General features: G+C 37.8%; 1 protein-coding gene across 2 annotated transcripts; it reads right to left on the minus strand.

Moving 5' to 3' along the window:
• Window positions 1-644: 644 nt before the first annotated feature.
• On the minus strand, window positions 645-18,558 carry LOC103720375 (myosin-17-like). Of its 2 annotated transcripts, none has more exons than XM_008810049.4 (39): window positions 18,226-18,558; window positions 15,648-15,776; window positions 12,623-12,766; window positions 12,385-12,530; window positions 12,148-12,304; window positions 11,959-12,017; window positions 11,609-11,768; window positions 11,362-11,511; window positions 11,133-11,269; window positions 10,872-11,018; window positions 10,647-10,748; window positions 10,482-10,539; window positions 10,297-10,398; window positions 8,682-8,719; window positions 7,970-8,096; window positions 7,711-7,881; window positions 7,244-7,375; window positions 7,022-7,131; window positions 6,844-6,904; window positions 6,206-6,383; window positions 5,786-5,991; window positions 5,374-5,493; window positions 5,179-5,277; window positions 4,800-5,021; window positions 4,316-4,455; window positions 4,002-4,119; window positions 3,860-3,910; window positions 3,681-3,761; window positions 3,411-3,581; window positions 3,032-3,184; window positions 2,698-2,904; window positions 2,417-2,557; window positions 2,270-2,340; window positions 2,055-2,154; window positions 1,884-1,940; window positions 1,734-1,790; window positions 1,565-1,645; window positions 1,346-1,428; window positions 645-1,250 (listed from the first exon to the last, which is right to left on the minus strand). In XM_008810049.4, exons 1-39 carry the CDS (start codon window positions 18,226-18,228, stop codon window positions 1,127-1,129), a joined length of 4,593 nt encoding a protein of 1,530 aa, XP_008808271.2. In that variant the 5' UTR covers window positions 18,229-18,558; the 3' UTR covers window positions 645-1,126. The 2 variants fall into 2 exon arrangements, with proteins under 2 accessions (XP_008808271.2, XP_038987195.1); XM_039131267.1 differs by having other exon boundaries at window positions 3,860-3,913.
• Window positions 18,559-18,904: the final 346 nt, after the last annotated feature.

Here is an 18,904-nt window from a genome sequence, read left to right on the forward strand (position 1 = left end):
ATTTGATAAACGCTGATGCATCAATGCATAAACTTTTCAACACCACCACCTTGGCTGTAGACTCTCTTTTGAGATATGAATTGATTGGCATGTGACAACTCTAAGAGGAAGTTTTCATGGACAACAATGATTCGAGTTTTCAGCACCTGCGACGAATGTTCTCCCCAGAAACTATCATTTAAGTAACGGATGTGATCCCAAATCTGGTTGTACGTAATAATTTTTTGGAATTTAGGATGCTGAATTTTCAAAAAATTAATTATATGCTCAAATTTTACATTGACATATCTAAGTTCACCATATGAAGCATACATGCTAGGTAACTATTATTCTAGAAAGAAGCGAGGTGCCAAATTACGTAATAATTCCTTCTCTGTTTCTCGACCGGATTGAACTTCGAATTTCAAGCTTTCTTTCTGAAGTTCTACAAAAAAAAATTGAGAATACATCCAAAGACTTCGATCTTACAATTTGGCCATACAAAAATATCATCACGAATAAGTCTTGCAACCACACCAAGGAGATATTTTACCTTTGTGCCGCCACAAACCAGAAGAAATGGTTGTATTTACATCGTCTTACGGCTCTAGAGGTCCAGCCGCAGATGTTGTCTGATCATGGAAAAAATCTTAGGTTCACAAGACTTACAAAATAAAGAATGATATATTACATGATAATAGTTGTAGCGTACAACAAAGATTAGCCCCAACAGGTTGACGTTGTTGCTGCTTTGATATATAGCTTACATTACAAAGTACAGACACTAGTCTAAGCACGACTTGTAACTGTAGAACCCTCTGGAGTGACTATTAAACCCCGGGCATTTTCAATCCCAGCCCGGAGTTGGAATAGTGGCTTGCTGCCTCTACATACACCTCACACATGAAATAAGAAAAAAATCATGGAAAAAAATCAAACAAAACCCAATACTAGCAAAAAATAAACAAAAAGAAAAAATCTACCAGTTACTCTGGGCTGACCAGCTGATTTGGTAGGAATAGAATGATCTCGTATTTACATGATGGGAAAGAGGTTGAGATTTATGCACAGGTTGCAGGTGAATGGTGGCGAAAGCCTAGCAAACGCCAGGGAAGAGAGAGACAAGGACCCACGAAAAGGAACATTGCTATTCTCTTCTCTGTTGCAAAAATGCAAAGCCTGAGTTCTCGTGAATCAAATGTGGTGGATCAACATCTGCTATCTCTATCTCTGTCATTGACTTGGAGATGTCGTCCACTGTAAATGGTATGCTGCATCAAGAAATATAAAGAGGAAGCATGTCTCATGAAGAAATTCCTGGAGCTACTAGGAATATTTTGTGCACAGATCTAGTGAAAGAGTTCACCTGGAATCATCATCCAACAAGAAGGAGCTGCTCACTCCATTATTTGAGTCCTCGGTCATCATGACTCTCATACTTGAAACAACCTACAGAAATTTAGTGAACTTAGATCATCAGACAGAAATGCTTGGCTTAAGAATTCAAAACTCCCTTCCACTCAGGATTGCTACTTAAGTATAAACAGATTATGGATCAAAGAATACATCAAGCAACCGCACTTACATCTGATGAAACACTGCGTGTACCATATTTGTCATCCCAATACATTGTACTGATTCTGTATAACTGTTGTATGCTAAGCACCTGAAAAGACAGCAAGATCCAGATTGTAGTTAATTATACGGATGAGGACTGAACAAATGAATGATACAACAAAAGGGATGGTCCTCACGGGGCATAGGTCATTGGTTATCTCCTTCAATGTCTTCTTGGGCTTTTGATGCATGACCTGAAGTAGGAAAAGTTGGATAAGATCAAAAAAACTAAACATTATCATGACCAACAGACCTTGTTGCAACATGTAAAGGACATGTAAATGTACCAAGAATCCCACAGCCTGCCTAATATGCTTCAACTCATCCCAAGCTGAACCAGCATACTGTATGCAAATAAATTTTAGCATAAACTCTTCATTAATGTTCTATCTCGACAAAAATACAGTCCAGATGTTTTACTTCAAAAAAGGGGGAAAAACTACAGGACAGATGGTCACCTCTTCAGTTGCATCATAGCACCAGCGTTCTAGCTCAGCCAATCCTGCTTTCACATATTCCCCGTTGCTAAATGAACAGCACTCACGCCGAAGGAGTAGACTGCAGAGAGTAAAAAAAGTTAAAAAAACGAGAAATTACTCCTTTATATCTAGAAACTATCACATGACATTAACAGAAGAGAAGCAACCAATGCTGAGTAGAACTTAAGATATACCTGTTAAATAATTGAACATTGATAAATGAAAATGTTTGCGTAAAGACCTTGTGGACTAAGAATGGGGGAACCTGTAAAGTTGGAAGATATAAGAAGGTGAAAATGTTCGCAGAGAAAAAAAAAGCATTTACTACCGCAAAAACATACATAATTGGCTCTCAGTATTTTCAAGCAGTTGGTTAAGCTTTTCACGATGCTTTGCCAGTGTGCAATCAAAGCTTGCTGAGCCATGGCATTTGCTTGAGAACGTGATCCTTTCACCAAGCTTGCACGAGATGTTCTAGGTGCCTGAAATTTTCCAGAACTTAACAAACTTGCCAAGCAATACTATTGAGAAAGACTGGCAAGAAAATAGTTGCTGGGAATTATGACGTGCAGCAGTTTTCATTGGTTCATTTTTCAAACAATTAAGGAACTGTTAATAATACCTGGATACACAAAACAAGCAGTGGGGATATCTCTTTCTTCAAATTGTCTCTCATAATTCCATAAATCTTTTCAAGGAAAGCTGTAAGATGTTGCTTAAAAAGCAGGGCTGGATATTTGGCTTCAACTTGGCGCAAGTCATTTAATCCACCAATCAGACGACTACTAAGAAACGGAATCCCAGCACTTTGAGGAGAGGCACGGATACCCTAAAAGTAGTGGAAAATTTTAAACGAATAATGAGAATCGTTATGAAAGGAAACTCAAATGGAACTATACTTAAAACCTTTTAAATGATAATTTATATGCGGAAAACAAAGGTTTTTTTTTTTTTACATGAGATATCCTCCCAAATAAAGAAGCTGACATTCTCCGCCTCTGTGGAGTCAAGCTGGCTGCTCCACTTGCTTTCAGTGTTCGTTGCAGGAGCAACAATAATGTAGACGAATTGGATAACCAATAGGCTAATATATCATTGTTATCCTGGGCCTTGAGATAAACAGGAAAAGGGAAATTCATTAATATGCAAAATTAGTACAAAATACTGAGATAAATCCTGATCGATATGACTTCGGTGCAAGAAAGTGACTAGTGTTACTACATATACATAGCTGTCTCATGTTTTACCCCAAAGGGTGAAGTTTCTCCTTTCTTATTCAAAATATGGCACAGGAAGGGTTACAAACCTCAGCTAAAAGCAAAGACTGTAGTATACCTCTATGGCCAAGCCTATTGTTTGAATGATACGGTCAAAAACGCTAGTCCTTTCAACTTCAAATGATCTCCAGTGAAGAAGACATTTGTATATGAGGCAAGCAGCAATAGGTCTGCCCCCAGAGAACCCTAGATCCTGAGAGATGCACTTAATCAGCAAGTCCTGGTTTTCCTGTAAAAGGTTACCATGAAGTACATTTTCTGGGTAAACATGTGGAACATGTACGACCCTATCTCTGAGTGACATGGCAAATTATATCTACAAACATACCTGCTGCTTTTCATTCAGCGATTTCTGTGGTTTTTCCTCACTTTCAAGATCCTTGGGATTAGTTAAGGTAGCACTTAAATCCTACAATTATTTTTTATGGATGGGAAAGAAATCAAATGTTTCACAATTAACTTGATAAATAAACCAAATTTGCATTCAAAGGACAATATTGCACTTACCAATGCATGTTTAGTTTCACCATTTGGGATATTCCCATTCTCTGGAGTTCTCTGCTAAGACATAACATGGAAACATGCATATACTGGCAAGAACTAAAAAGAAGGATATCAAAAAGGAGAACACAAAAGATGGGACAAGTACCTGGATAATAGTTGTTTTGGGATGTGCAGCCAATGCCCTGCCAGTTGGTGAGATGGAAAGTGCCTGTTGACGAAGTACTTGATTCTCTGACTCCAGATTGGATACTTTCTCTTCAAGCCTGCATGTATGGAAGGAACTTAACTCATAGAGTTGATAGGAAGGTTTAGCTTATAAGTTCGTAACTTTAGCTGGCTGACTCTTAATATTGAATAGAAAACTAAAATTAAAAAGCATTCAACTGTCAAGTTTTCAACATATTAATTGTGTAATTGAGATAAACTGACAAACAACTCATTTCTTATCACAATTAGAACCTTTGAACAGTTTCTTGAAGCTGATCAGCTTTTGTCTCAGCATCTTCACCTTTCTTAGCTAGTTCATTATTTCTTTCTTGAGCTTCAGCATATGCTTTTTTGGCTGCATCAGTTGCCTGCCTTTCCGATAGCAACAAAGCCTGCAGCAATAGCAAAGGAAGAACCAAGGTCACCATGATTCCTTTCTAGTCATTAGCTACGAATCTGATACATCAAGTAACTCATTAAATGAGCATCCAACTAGTTACTAATAAGGCGCATGTGAGTCAGCTAAAATGGCTCTCTATGAGTTAGTTAAATTCATTTCAAACCACATATGAATGTGCTTGTCAGCCAAGACAGTGATTCTGTGTTTTCAAGGCTACCTTGGCCTACATTTATATGATTTAGTTGATTACTTTTATAATAAATTTCTGATTTGCTCATGCACTCTCATGTATAACACTATGAATCATTAGCACAAGCTTAAGTTTAGTGATCCTACCTTCAAGTGTTCAACTTCAGCAGTCAATGAATCAATTTTTTCTGTGTCCTGAACTAAGACAGGAGTTTCCTTGATTACTGGTGGAGCTTCTTCAATAGCCTTTCGAGCAGCCTCTCGTTCCCCGATGAGCAGGAAATTTGCTTCTTGTACCTGCAGCTGCATCTCATGCAACATATCCTGCAGCTTAGCAATTTCTTGTGCTTTTGTCTCCTCCAGATCAGTCTGCATATTGGAACCAAACATGATTAAGTTTCAAGATCATATTCTGCATAGGCAGAAAATAGACATGTTTGAGAAAGCAATGCAGAAGGCAACATCTGTTTATACTTTAGAGCATTAGATTGGACAACAGGAATTTGACATAAGGTACGATAGTTACTCTCAATCGTTTCTCCAACTGCAAACGCCATGTCAATTCCTCCACACGCTTTTCAAGTTTGTCTTTTGCCTCTTTGAGGGCCCCTGTTTCTCTTGCAGCCTGGATACATTCAGATAGGTAGCTCAAAGTTAGAAGCCTCGCTACAAAACACATAATGCTTCCCAAAAGTGAAAAGAGACAGGAATTAGACAAAACCATTCGGAGCTTTCTGAGCTCTCTCCTAGCAAGCCTTTGTCTCCAAGCACACTGATAAGTGAGTATTGCTTTCTGCAGATTTTTGTAATATGAATAATCTCTGTGACAGCGCCATTGAGCCTGCAGCCAAAAAGGAAAAGTTCAGCATCAGATGTTTAGTGCTGCCAATGCCAAGTGAATTCAAAATGCAAACCATTCTTAGATAGATTAAAAAAACAATAGAAAAGGGTAGTCTTGTCTTTCTCAGTATGCTGCTGAAGCAACTGTGGAACATGTCGGACGACCAGCCAGAAAGATGGGTTTAGAGTCAATTTTCATGAAAGTGTAAGGATCTACTTATTTCAGGAAAAAGAACAAATCATTAATTAACAGTGAAAAATAGCAACATCTTGGTGCTGAAAGAAAAGGTCACCTGGATAAGAATTGCTACTCTGGTTTGCCTTTTGTATCTAAATTCATTGCGAGCAGCCATTGCCCTGAAGCCTGTCTGTAATGTAATTGCAGATGATCGAAGTGTTGTATAAGATTTCCTAGCAAAATACCGATGCAAATTTTTCTGAATTTTCAGTGCAGCTGCTTCCCGTCTCATGTGTTCATACAACTTACAAGCCAATCGTCCTGCAATTAACCAAAAAGAGAAGAAAATAACGGTAATTTAACATATTGACCAATCTAATTACATACACCATGTAGGCCATAAATAATTAATTGCATTATGGGACTTTGAATAGGAAAACAGCCATGCAGCATAAATAGGCATACAGTTTAGGCTCATTTAAAAACAATCATCACTCTACATATTCACATTTTAAAATTTCAATTAGGAGTATACCTCTCCAATGAGCTTGCAAATGAATAGCAGCTTTCCGCAGCATAAGGAATTGCTTGCGAGCAATATGTGTACGAATCTGTCTTTGAATAGTTCTGGCTGCTCTTCCTAGTACTTCAGCTCTTCTAGCATCCAGTTCAGCCATCTGGCCACCTCTCAGAAACACCTTGTTCTTGCCAATCTGCCAAAGCCAATCATATTGTGCAATGTAAGAGAACAACATTTCAAAATAGCAATGTGACTTGCAAAAAAAAATATGAATACAAAAAACAAGGGCCATAAGATATTAATATAAACTCACAAAATCTAATGGAGTAAAAATACACTTATTAGAAGAACAAAAGAAAAGGAAGAACCAAGTCATGTGGGTTCCCCTAGGTGTGTTTCATCGGGTTACTTAATTGTAGATGCCATTTCAAAGCTTTCAAAGCATAAAGTGAGAAGCACGGAGCAAAGCCATCATATATTTTTCATTCACCTTTGACCGTCTCTACACCCTTCATCCATTTGATAAAGTGACAAGTTTTATGTCCTACTTTCTTCAACGTACTTGAGTTCCTCAAAATAAATCACAGGCCACTTATAGTAAAGATATAATGGATATCAGTACCAGTCAACCCATTTGGTAGCAAGTAACTTACTTGATAACCTTTGAGTCCCATTTTATCCAAAATCTTTTGGCATGCAACTTTGTCATCATAGCTGAACAGTAACAAAAACATCCAGTTGAAGGTGCATCATTACACCGCTGCAATTTAAGCATAATTAACTACTGGAAGATCCACCAACAATGCATGTTTCAAATCATAAAGGACCTACTTTCCTTCCAAAATTTCTGGGGCAAGAACACCAAAACGATGAAGAAATTCATAAAAAGTTCTTCTAGTTGGATATCCAGCACAGCTGATCCTAATTGCTTCGAGAACACCCTACAAGTATGAAAACATATATAAAAAAAGAAAATGATTTTAGATAATTAAAAGCTTGTTGAAAAAGATGTACAGTGTATAAGGCATAATGAGTCTCAAGTTGGCTGCTTACTCCACAGCGTAACTGATGGATAATGTTGAAGTTCTCAAAAACAGCAGGTTTAAGGAGATTATTTGGCTTCACACATCTGATGTAATGAGGTTCTGTAGAGCTTAAGGTCTCCATGAGAGATTGAAGTTGCAGCTGAAATTTGTTTACAACCATCAGTCCAAAATTGAGTAAAATAATTAGTAGCTAATCAGATCAAATATTGTCACTTTCAATAGTGAAGCAAAAATATTTCATTTATAACATACATAAATACCTTTATATTCAGCACAGGTACTTAATTTATAAAAAAAATATGGAACAATAAAAAAATAAGAAAGATGCACATGGAATTGAAACACAAATAATAATAATAATAATAACAATAATAATACTTCAAGTATTTTTCATTTTCAAGATAAATAGTATCACAGAATTTATTTCCAAGGAGACCGTAAAGAAAAATAAAGAAAATATGAAGTCTATCTTACTTTAAAACGTGATCCAATGGAGGAAAATTTGGAAGATTTTGATGTCTCCTCAGGAAGTGGTGGAAACAAACCCGCTACAAAAGGGCACCTAGAAGCATTCAGTAAATCCTGATGTTCTGCCACCACATAGTCTTTATTTTTATCTAGAAACTGATCAGCTTGATATATTACCTGTGCAGAGCACAAAGAGATTATGAAGGAAAGACAGAAACAGTTCATGTGAAAGAACAAGGTTTTTTGAGGGCACACACATGCTTACCTCCCCTGCATAATGGGAAATGGTAAAGTCAGTACGAGAAAGCTTTGGTTTGCTAAACCGCTTGTTGTTTTTAAATGTTTGATACAATTTCTGAGCAAATGTCTCGTGTGTTGACTTGGGAAACATGCTGACCACATTAAAAAAAACAAAACAAAAGATAAGCTTGGTTACATACTGCAAAGAATAACATCTGCCCACAACAGAGAGCATGTACATCCGGAGTGAGAATACAAGGACTGCTTTGCAATTTAATGATTAGCATTCTGCAAAGCTAAAAAGTGTTAACTAACTGCCAGACCCCAAAAGCTTAAACTGTTAGGAAAGAAGTCGACAGCATATACAGCATATATCAGGCCTCCCCCCCCCCCCCCCCCCCAAAAAAAAAAAAAAAAAAAAAAAAGACTCCCTTTCACATGCAGCCCGGACCATGCACATGAAGGCATGAATGAGTCAAGAACGGCTCCAGATTACACGTGAAAAACAACTCAAGTAATAACCAGGAATGAGTCAAGACAAGAAAATAAACAGGTAAACAGGTAAAATTGGCCTGAATGGGATTTGAATCCATAACCTTTGGCTTTGAACCATGTTCACTTACCACTAGACTCCAAAAGCTTAAGCTATCAAGGAAAGGGTGAACTATGTATGTCAGGCCCTAACAAGAAGAATAATGACAATAGAGACTAGCAGAGATGAAACACCAGCCACATACCATGCTTCATCAAGAAGTGCTACGATTCCACCAGGTTTCTGCACAAAAAGAGAAAAGAAGTAGCTTTGTCATGATCACTGCATCATACGTCGGATCCATAAAACATGCATGCCTTTAAAATATATCTCATAATAAAATTGAAGCTAATCCAGGGGCTTGGATAGTGCCAGAAAATAAAACAAAGCACGTTCATGGAACAGGAGTGTTGTAGAAACATCTTAGAAAAGTTTCAGGATATTTATGTTTGTGAAATATGGTAAAATGTGATTCCTATATCGCATCTGACATACTCGAGACTACCATATCCAGTGGATCCAGTAGCATAATTGTCAGATATGAACTACACTTTAGACCACATGGTGATAAAAAGATGATGACAACAATGATGGCAAAGGTACTTTTGGAAATGGTGATGCTTGTGGCCTTGGGGATGGTCGGGATATATGAAGGACACCTAAAGGCAGTGCATTTATGGTGGCTGTACTAGATAGTCATCTTTCTAGCTCATCTAGGCGAACTCCAGTTGTAGTTATGCCAAGAACAGAAACAAAAATGATTTAATAACTCAAAATGTAAATCGAAAAATCACTCAGCTGGTGTGTTGTATTCTCATTGCACCCTTTGTATCATCTTTGTGAATTATGCCACATGTGAACCAACGTGAATTGTAGAAGACAGTTGAATGACTTGTTTGAGTGATTTTTCTGAGTTACCACATCATTGCTCGAAAAACGAACACCCACAAATTCAGTGTCACCTCAATTGATGAGGAGCTGCACAATTATGACAGAACCTATTCTCATGGTGGTGATAACCGAGGCTCGAGCTTAATAACAATGAGTGAGTTACACTAAATGCCGACAGATGCCCTGCCATGCACTGGAGATGAATTACCATATGCATTCTTGGCCCCGGACACTTAATGTGTTGTTCTGTCTGCCTTTATACATGTCGACATTATCATGTTGATCAAGAAAATGATGATGCATGTCCACCTCATCAAAGTGTTACATGATGGATTGATGATTGCCTTTATTGTTTGGTAGAAGCAATTGATTTTACAAACCTCTAAATACGCATTCACTATTGATCCTTTCAATTTATTTGTAACTAATACTTAATGAACACAAAATAAGAATGTCATATTGATGATTGGCATGATATCCATCTTTCCTATCAACAGAATAAATGATTGGCGGTTCTTACTCATTTTTCAAAGAAATATAGGTGGTCAATGAGATAACATGGAGCATTGGAGCCTAAATTTTATTTGCAGTATCTCAAAGAGACTTCCCAGGTGAAACTATTCATAAATAATTTATTACATTTTATTGCCTCTTGTGCATTAATAAACAATATATTTCTCTTAATGATTTTGTTGAAATTAGCCAGCACAATTTCATTAACTGCTGTTTAAAGCATTGTCCAAGACTAAGACTGCTACGTTCTCGTCCACAGCTATTCCAAACATTGGCCAAAACAGAAATTTTATCATATTTGCTCTCTAGATAAGTTATCACATCAATGCTTCACCAATCTCCCATACCTTCTCGATTAGGTCATACCTTCTCGATTAGTCTGAATGCCATACATCAAGAGAAGGAAAAGGCCATACCTTCTCGATTAGGTCCAGCACATCTTGGTTATCAACAAACTCAATGTAACTCCAGTTAATCTCCTCCTTGGTATAGTCCTCCTGCTCCATTTTAAAGACATGCTGCAAAGACAACATCATGTGTTAAAAATAAAATTGTGGGAAAAAAAGCAGTCTCCAATTTACAGTTAGGGTTTCAGGAAAACCTGGTTGAAATGTTGTTGCAACTTTTCGTTTGTAAAATTGATGCAGAATTGTTCAAAACTGTTCCTCATAAAATGCATAAATTTAGATTCAAAAAACATCAATGTTAATGATTAATAGTTTCTCAGAACAGATAGTGCATTTGCTTTATTCTGTTGATGGCTTACCTATTACATTTGAAACTTTCAAAGCCATAGATATCAAGAACTCCAATCAGTGACTTTGAGTTCGGGTCCTGCCCAATAGATACATTGATTTTTTCTACCAGCCTGCAGACGTTATAACCAGTCCTAAAATGACTTGCCTTGCATAAACAGTAACAAGAACCTTTCAACTAATATGCAACCTAGCTAAAAGCTTCTCAGATAACAGATAAGATTCTTGGTCAATACCAATCAAATAGGCGGGAGTATAACGTTTTTGCCAGACCATCCCTGCTGACAATTGCTGAAGCAGGATCAAGAGTTCTTGTAATAACTTCTTCTGGTGTTACCATCACACGTTTAATTAGAGCATCTTCCAAACCCTTGGCATCACACCTGCCATCGAGCATTTACTTATGGAAGTTTATGAAATTGATAGTTTATTAACATTAAATTTGGTAAAAGTAATTTTAACTATTTCAACCAACAGAACCAAGAACTTGGACATACATCAGAAGTTCAGCCGTCATGTTGAGATGAAACCTTGACTTCTCATCCTTAATTACAGATGAATCTATCTCTGGCCCCTTTGCAAATTCTACATTTCCAAGATGTAGTACAGCAGCTACAACCCTAAATATTGCCTCCTGAATGCCATTATATTATTATTAAGCAATAGAACAAAGTGAATTCAAAGTTTGCATAGCTTTGTGCCTTAAAAACAACACATATTGCATACCTGTTCTTGCTCACTGATTCCAACTATATCCATGGCCCTTCTAGTTGCTAGATATTCGTGAGAATCATTAACTCCATTCAATTCGAAGCAATTGGACTGATTAAGATAATGGAATGATCTAGGATTTGTCAGCTTATACTTTGCAATATCCTGCCAGTTTGATGATATTGTCATTTGTGGCTTTCCTTTGTTTATTCGACAAGTACAAGTAAAACATAAAATAGGCATAGCATAACAGAGTAAACACCTCAGGTGGGGCAGCACAAAGAAGGTAAAAGCAATGGTAATTTCTCTCAGGATCATTGATTTGGCAGACACGAGACCTTTCAAGCAAGTAGGTTCTGATAGCAGCACCAGATATCCTTCCACTTTTGTCAAATTGAATCTCGACGAACTTACCAAACCGACTTAACCACAATTTAATGCACAGAAATGAGAAGAGCACAATTAGCTGATCAGAATTAACAATTATTTAATAACAGACAGGAGACATAATTTGCTCCAATTTTTCACTTATAAAACATCTGTTTTAAACTCTGAATAGACATATTTAAGAGCATGCCTCCGTTGATAAAAACAAATTTAAGAAAAACTTGCCTTGAGTTGTTGTTTCTAACAGTTTTGGCATTTCCAAAAGCTTCAAGAACTGGATTAGACTGAATTTAGAATGAGAAGGAATTAATCCAGCCTGATCTTCTAATGCCATTCGTCAGGAGTAATAAGAAGACAACTAAATGTTGCCGGAAAAAAATGAATTTAAAAGTGAGACATGTTTTTCCAACTTACTTCCAGTACTTGCTGTTCAACAGTCCTCCCTTCTACTCCAGATCGTCCACACAAGTATGCCAGATATCTCATGAGCATCTTTGTTGTTTCAGTTTTACCAGCACCACTTTCTCCACTGACCAAAATGGAGTTGCTTTTTCCTTCATTTCTCATTGCCCTGTTTTTTTTTTAAATTCAAAAATCCAGATCAGAACAAATTTAGATATAATATCTTGTGAAAAAGATACTGAAGATTACCTGTAAGCAACATCCGCAACTGCAAAAACATGAGGGCTTAGTTCCCCAAATGCTGCTCCTTTATACTGTTCCATCATGTGTGTGTCATAAAGATGTGGCAGACTTTGAAATGGGTTTATTGCAATCAATATATTGCCAGTATATGTCTGAAAATGCAAGAGAACCTAGTGTCACGAACAATCTTTTTTCCAGTCAGCAGCTCCAACATTGTCAACAGAAGGCAAACTAAACAGCTTACATATATTTCATTGAGTTCATAACGGGTGGTCAGATTCTGCAAAACACCAGGTTCATGCAAATATGATAATTTTGTCATGTCATCCACACCTCCAGGTGGAGCTTCTGTATCCTCGGGAAACACCTTTGATAAATTTGCAACAACCTTCATGCCAACATTGACCAGGACCAACCTCAATAACCATAAAATTTTGCAAAGCTTTCAATAAAATGAGTACTGATTATACCAATTAATGAAAGTAAGTTTAAGCATTGATCAGCTATAGGTTGTGGTCTCATTATATATCTCTTTTCATTTTTTCCTCCAAATACAAGCCTTTCATATTTTACTCATATATTCACAATGATCCATCTAATTGTCGAATTGCAGGCTGTTGAACATTATTCTACCTTCTAAACTTCAGTAACATCAAACCTCCAAAAAGTCATAACTTATGTTTGATTTGACAAATTTTCAAAAATTCATCACAGGAAAAGATTGTAGAGTAAGAATATTTTGTGAGACTAAAACATTATAAGAGAGAATTGAGGATGAAACAAAAAAATTACAATGGTTTAACCCAGCAGAAGTTGAGCACAGTTCAAAAGATTATAACTAAACGAGAACACAAGGATATTTTCTATACTGAACCAAATAAATGAGGAAATAATGATACAAATGATTTGGGGAGTCCTCGTGGAGTCAGGATATCTTTTTAATATGCACCACATTTTGCAATGATACAATAAATACATATAAAGAAACAAAAAAGAATTTGCCAAGTAAATTTTAAACTAACACGCATAACAAATTAGGAGAAAAAAAAATGGTATTCTATCATAATTTTCATTTGGAATAAAATGATGAGATTGCCATGTAATGCTGTATCATAAATGAAATTAAATAAAACAGGGATTGACCAATACTCACTCTCTTACCTCTCTAAGGATATGTTATCTTCTCAATAAACCTTCCCTTTTACTTTCTAACTTTATAATCGAAACTTTATTTTGAAGTGAAAGGGATTTGATAATGCACCAGAATAACTAAGCTCAATCGCAAACTTTGTGTGACTAAATGGTTCATCATATCTTCCCCTAAAAATATCTTGTTGACAGTAATATATGTTCATGCGACTGGATAGTTTAAAATTTATCTAAAAATGGAGGAGATAGTGGTTGGCTTTGAATAGGTTGTATCTGTTATCTTGGCAGATTCCCTGCTCCAATACTCGAAATACCCACCAAAACTCATTCAACCCTATGAAGAAAGGGAAAGCATGATAGATGAACCATATCTACAATGTTTTATCAATGATGGATTATTTTATGCATGCTCTCTATCTTGCGATGATGGGAAGTTTTAACTCATAATGCAATCTTTTATATCTCTATCACAAGAGATCACCTGCCCCCTAGACGGAGGAGGAGGAGGAGGAGGAGGAGGAGGTGGGGAAGAAAATAAATCATAGACCTATGTTCCTTACATCTCTCTCTCTCTCTAACATAGTGGTCACAAGAATGCTCTTTATCCCCTCCATTCACACTTGAGATCATACATGTTCACCCAATCCGTCCATACACCCACTCATGACTCAACCTCTAGCAAAAATTGTATGTTTTGTAGATTGCAGCCATTCATTTACTTGAAATTCAGGTGAGGCCCACTTGAAACATCTAACACACCTGGAGCTAGTTTGCAGCACAAGCATAAAATCAACAGATAGAGCTGGAAAAGGATACAGTCCAACTCGAGGATTGTCTGGTCGGACCGGTTCAAGACAGGCCTTGGCTAGGCACCGGATTGTTTGGATAGAACTCAGGACTAAAAATAGGGCCCCAATAGATTTCGGGCCATTCTCGGATAGATGTTTGGCCTAGCCTAAAGCCTGAGCTTGACAATGAGCCTGATATGAGCCCAAAAATAGGCCCACCTCTCCATTCTCTCCCCACTCCACTCTCTGCTCTCTCCCTCTCCACACTCCGCTCTCTCCCTCTCCGCTCTCCGCTCTCTTCTATATCCTCTTTCTTTTCTCTCCCACTTGATATCTCTCTCCTCTCCTCTCCCTCGCCCGATCTCTCTCCCCTCTCTCCTCTCTTCCCTCTCCCCCACCTGATCTCTCTCTTCCCTCTCTCCTCTCTTCCACCCGATTTCTGTTCTCTCTCCTCTCTCCCCTTCCAAATCTCTCTCCCATTTTGATCTCTCTCTCCACCCCCTCTCCTCTCTCTCTCTCTCTCTTCAGTCCCTCTCGATCTCTCTCGCTTTCTCTTCCTCCCAAACTCTTTCAATCTCCTCCCTCTCCCTCCCAATCTCTCTCTCTCTCCTTCCCAATCTATCTTTCCTCTCTCTCTCTCTCTCCTCCCCCCATGCTCTCTTCCCCTCTCTCATTTTATGTCAAAGCTCGAAAGAGAAGCTTATGCCTAGATCCGAGCCAACCAATTCGAGCTTCAAACCAAGCTCGGGTACAAGCTCATGAAGTCATGTCAGGCTCATGTCGGAATTTTGAAAGAAATTTCAGGCCTCAACCTGGTCCCAAGCCCAAATTTTTTTCCAAACCAGGCTCAGGCTGCATAGAAACCCAACCATGCCCGGCCCAATTCCAACCATATCAAAATGTGACAATGAAATATGCATGAATTCCTCTGAAACATCCAATGGAAAAGAAGTAGGAGGCAAAAGGTATAATGTTCCCTCTAACAAATGTGCATCATGTAAATCTTCATGCCATAATTATGACAGCAACATACAATAGCAGAAAAAGGAAAAAGAAAATATTTTATACAACTTGTAAAAGGCAAAGATTGTCGAAAGAGTAAAGCTATACAGCAGCAAGGTATGTTTTTAAAGAATAAAAAACCCTACTGCTTTGCCCTTAGTAAAATATCAACTAAATTACATTTAATTAAGACAAAAGTACTTCTGTCACTAACATAAGAAAGCACTATTAAAAAGTGCGTACATTGGAACTTAGTAATCTACAAGGATTTTGAGAAGGTTGTTCATAGAGTAGAAACAAAATTAACAAGTTTATGGTTTGCATACATACCGTTTTTCCATTAGTTGTATGCACGTGGACCTTGTTGCCATTGATCTGGAAAACCTCCCCATCTATCCAAGCTAAAACTGGATCTTCAACCCATACATGGGACCCAACAATAATGTTAACTGGGACTGCCTGCAAAAGCATGTACCAAATTGGAATAAGTATAAAATATACAAAATGTTAGAACTCCTCTAATATACAGCACCTAAGCATGACATAACACTTGATTTTAATAATAAAGAAAAGGATTCAGATTGCAGGTGTTTTCATTGTATGATATTTTGTCAAATTTTGGACTTGGATGCAATGCAAATCTACTGTATCCTGTGAAAATGTTGCTAATCAATTGCATATCAGCTGGTACTTTTACTAGGTAGTTTAGTGTACAAACACAGTCTATAGCAGATAATGGTACATTTAGACACTACGTATTCAAACTTAACTTGTCATTGTCTAAATGGCATAAGCAGTTATTCTAAAATTTTAAATCACATAATTGAAAAAAAAATTACTTCTCCAATATAAGTTTCTGAAATGTGATACACCGATTGATTGGGTGTACCGTACCTTGAATCATGTTAGTTTTCACGACAAAAGAAGCATGTCAGACAATAATACAAATATCAACAATAGAACATTGACAATATCTTCACATATTGTTAGGTATTAGTTTGAATGAGAAGATGTCATGCTGATTAAGAAACATTTTGAAATTCTGGCACACTTTTCTGGCATTTTTGAACTCGATATGCATGTCACGCATGAATTTTAGTCTACGTGAATAACATTTTGTACACTTGTTATACATAGTGTACATCAGGTATTACCAGTTATTCAGCACTGCATGAGTCAGGCTTTAAATAGTGATTACCTACTCCAAAAAATACAATATTTAACAATCATGATAACCACAAGCCCTCCTCAGAATTTGACATATAATCAGTGGCAGTAAAGGCTATAACTTATGTGAATTTGTTTTGCTTACTTTTCTGTCTTAATATGCTGTTCAACCAAATTATGGAAGCACTTTACTAGGATTGCATTTTGCAATGACAGATAAAGCAAGTGTCATCCTCCATCCCTTATCTCCTACTATAGAGGGTATCATATTCCTGTAAGGCACAAAAAATTTCAAAACTTATGTTCACCCATGATCACTGTACACGCAAGTTATTTACTTATTGTGCTATGATTTATGAATGGCTATGGACTGTGGGTATCTTTGGAGAAAGTTCATTAAGCGGGATATCAAGGATGGTTGAAATGCTTGAGCTGTTAGGAAAAGGATTTTGCAAAGGTGAGCACCATTTAAGATGGGATAGAAAAGAGTTTCAGAACATGAAGAGAGTTGTGTTGCGATTTTCCTCCATCACTATGTTTTTGCTTAGACGAAAGTCGAAAGGCTTTGGCTTCAGCAGTTTTCCAAAACTACATAGGAATTGTGTGGTTTGGCAGTCTTGCTTGTGAAGAAATCTTACGAAGAGAAGACCAAGTAATCTGTTTTGTTCCTCAATGTCATATAAGATACTTGATCTTATAAGACCAAGTAGAAATATTTCCACAAAAAAGATAATTGGGCTCTATTAGCAACATTTGCTTGTGGACTCCGACATTTCCCTTGAACTTTGAGATAGAAAGAAGAAGACATGTAGAGCTTCATGGTATGTTCGCAGCACTAATGGATGAGCTTCTCAGAGTCTAGAGTCATGCCTCATTGGGTAAAATGAATAAGCAGTAGGATTTAAGCTTCCTCTATGATTTGGTGAAAGACTTGGCAAGTGTTATACATGGATGAAAACCTAAGAAACTGAGGGCGATATCATCTCATCTCATTATGTTGTCTGCTACCCCCTCAATTAAAACTTATGGTATGACGTATCAAGGGATATGGAAGCCCATAAAAAGGTGAAATTCATTAGAAAAATCCAACCCTACTCGAGCGCATGTCTTAGCTCGCAAAACAAACCTCGCCCTAGCTTTATTTGTCAGGTTGCTTTTAAATTTTTCAGAAAAGTAAAAGAAAATATGAACAAAATTGCTGTTTTCTTTTCATTTGCAGGAAGCGAATCTATTCCGAGGCAATTCGAGAATTAACAAGTGATCCTCTCGACCGTCAATCTCTAAATCTTTTCCGTAAACTAATGTCAAAAACCAAAAGCAAGAACTTTGAAAGACATGGACTTTCAAGCGTGCAGGCACTGTTCCTCTAGAAGATGACCCTTCCCCACCACTTAAAAAGAACCACAATGACGATTACCTTCCATTCCCCACCTTGCACAACAGAAAAGTAAATGCTTCGCCACGAACACAACCCAAAATCCCCAGCACTAGCTCATGGTCCAATCATCCGATCCCATATAAACCGCCGCCGCCCCCTACCTATCACTTAGCGCTCATACCATATAAATAGCAACCCCGAATCCCTAAAATCATGAAGACCTTCTACTTTCACGAGCAGTATAGGAAATCAAGAAACAGACCGCGCTATCTGAAATTAAGACCTAAAAAAGAAACAAGAACATCCAAGAACAAAACATACAAGATTTCAGGCACAATCCGAGAAGGAATTGAGGTTCCGTACCATAGATCATCCGCCCGATATCGCGCATTCAGATCGGAGACGCTCTCTTACGCCGCGACGGTCTACGGAGGAGGAGATCGGAGTCTTGGAGGATTCCGAGGCTTTTCCCCTGAGCCTCTCCTCTCCTTTTCTTCTTCTCTCTCTCTCTCTCTCTCTCTCTCTCTCTCTCTCTCTCTCTCTTTGTCTGCGGGTCTTTCCGCCTCTAGGTTTCGCGGAGGGGGTCAGCCGGAGACGATCCCGGTGGGCTGCTGGTGCTAATCGTAATTCCAATAACAATTTTGTTTTGAAGTAATTGACGAACATACATGCTTTGAGTCGGTACATTAATTTAATTTCAATGATAATGCTATAAATGTAATACTACCACCTGAGAGATAGACGCCGAGTTCGAGGCTGCCGCCCCTTCCGCCTTCGCGCTTCTCGTTACGGTCGGTTCTTGGAGTCCCCGAATGACGAGAATACCCCTAGGCGCCATTTGTTGTTTTGCCGCATCAACGCGTCGGTGCACCGTTTCTTGGGTTTCTGTCATCGCTTTAAATCAATGGGCCGTTTGTTGAGCAACAAATAAATGGGCCCTGGCCCAGATAATGAATCTCCGGGTTGGGTCGTCGTGACCCGAGCAATGCCTTCTCCAGATGGGGCGAGTAATTCTTCGTTGGATTTTTTTGCAGGGATACTT

The sequence above is a fragment of the Phoenix dactylifera genome, chromosome 11 (genome assembly GCF_009389715.1).
Source record: "Phoenix dactylifera cultivar Barhee BC4 chromosome 11, palm_55x_up_171113_PBpolish2nd_filt_p, whole genome shotgun sequence".
In the NCBI taxonomy this organism is placed as follows: Eukaryota; Viridiplantae; Streptophyta; class Magnoliopsida; order Arecales; family Arecaceae; genus Phoenix; species Phoenix dactylifera.

Coding starts and splice junctions, on each gene's coding strand:
- LOC103720375 (XM_039131267.1), bottom strand. Junction 7,376..7,710: donor CCATTGGATCACGTTTTAAA/GTAAGATAGACT, acceptor AACAAATTTCAG/CTGCAACTTCAATCTCTCAT. Junction 2,341..2,416: donor AAATACTGAGAGCCAATTAT/GTATGTTTTTGC, acceptor CCAACTTTACAG/GTTCCCCCATTCTTAGTCCA.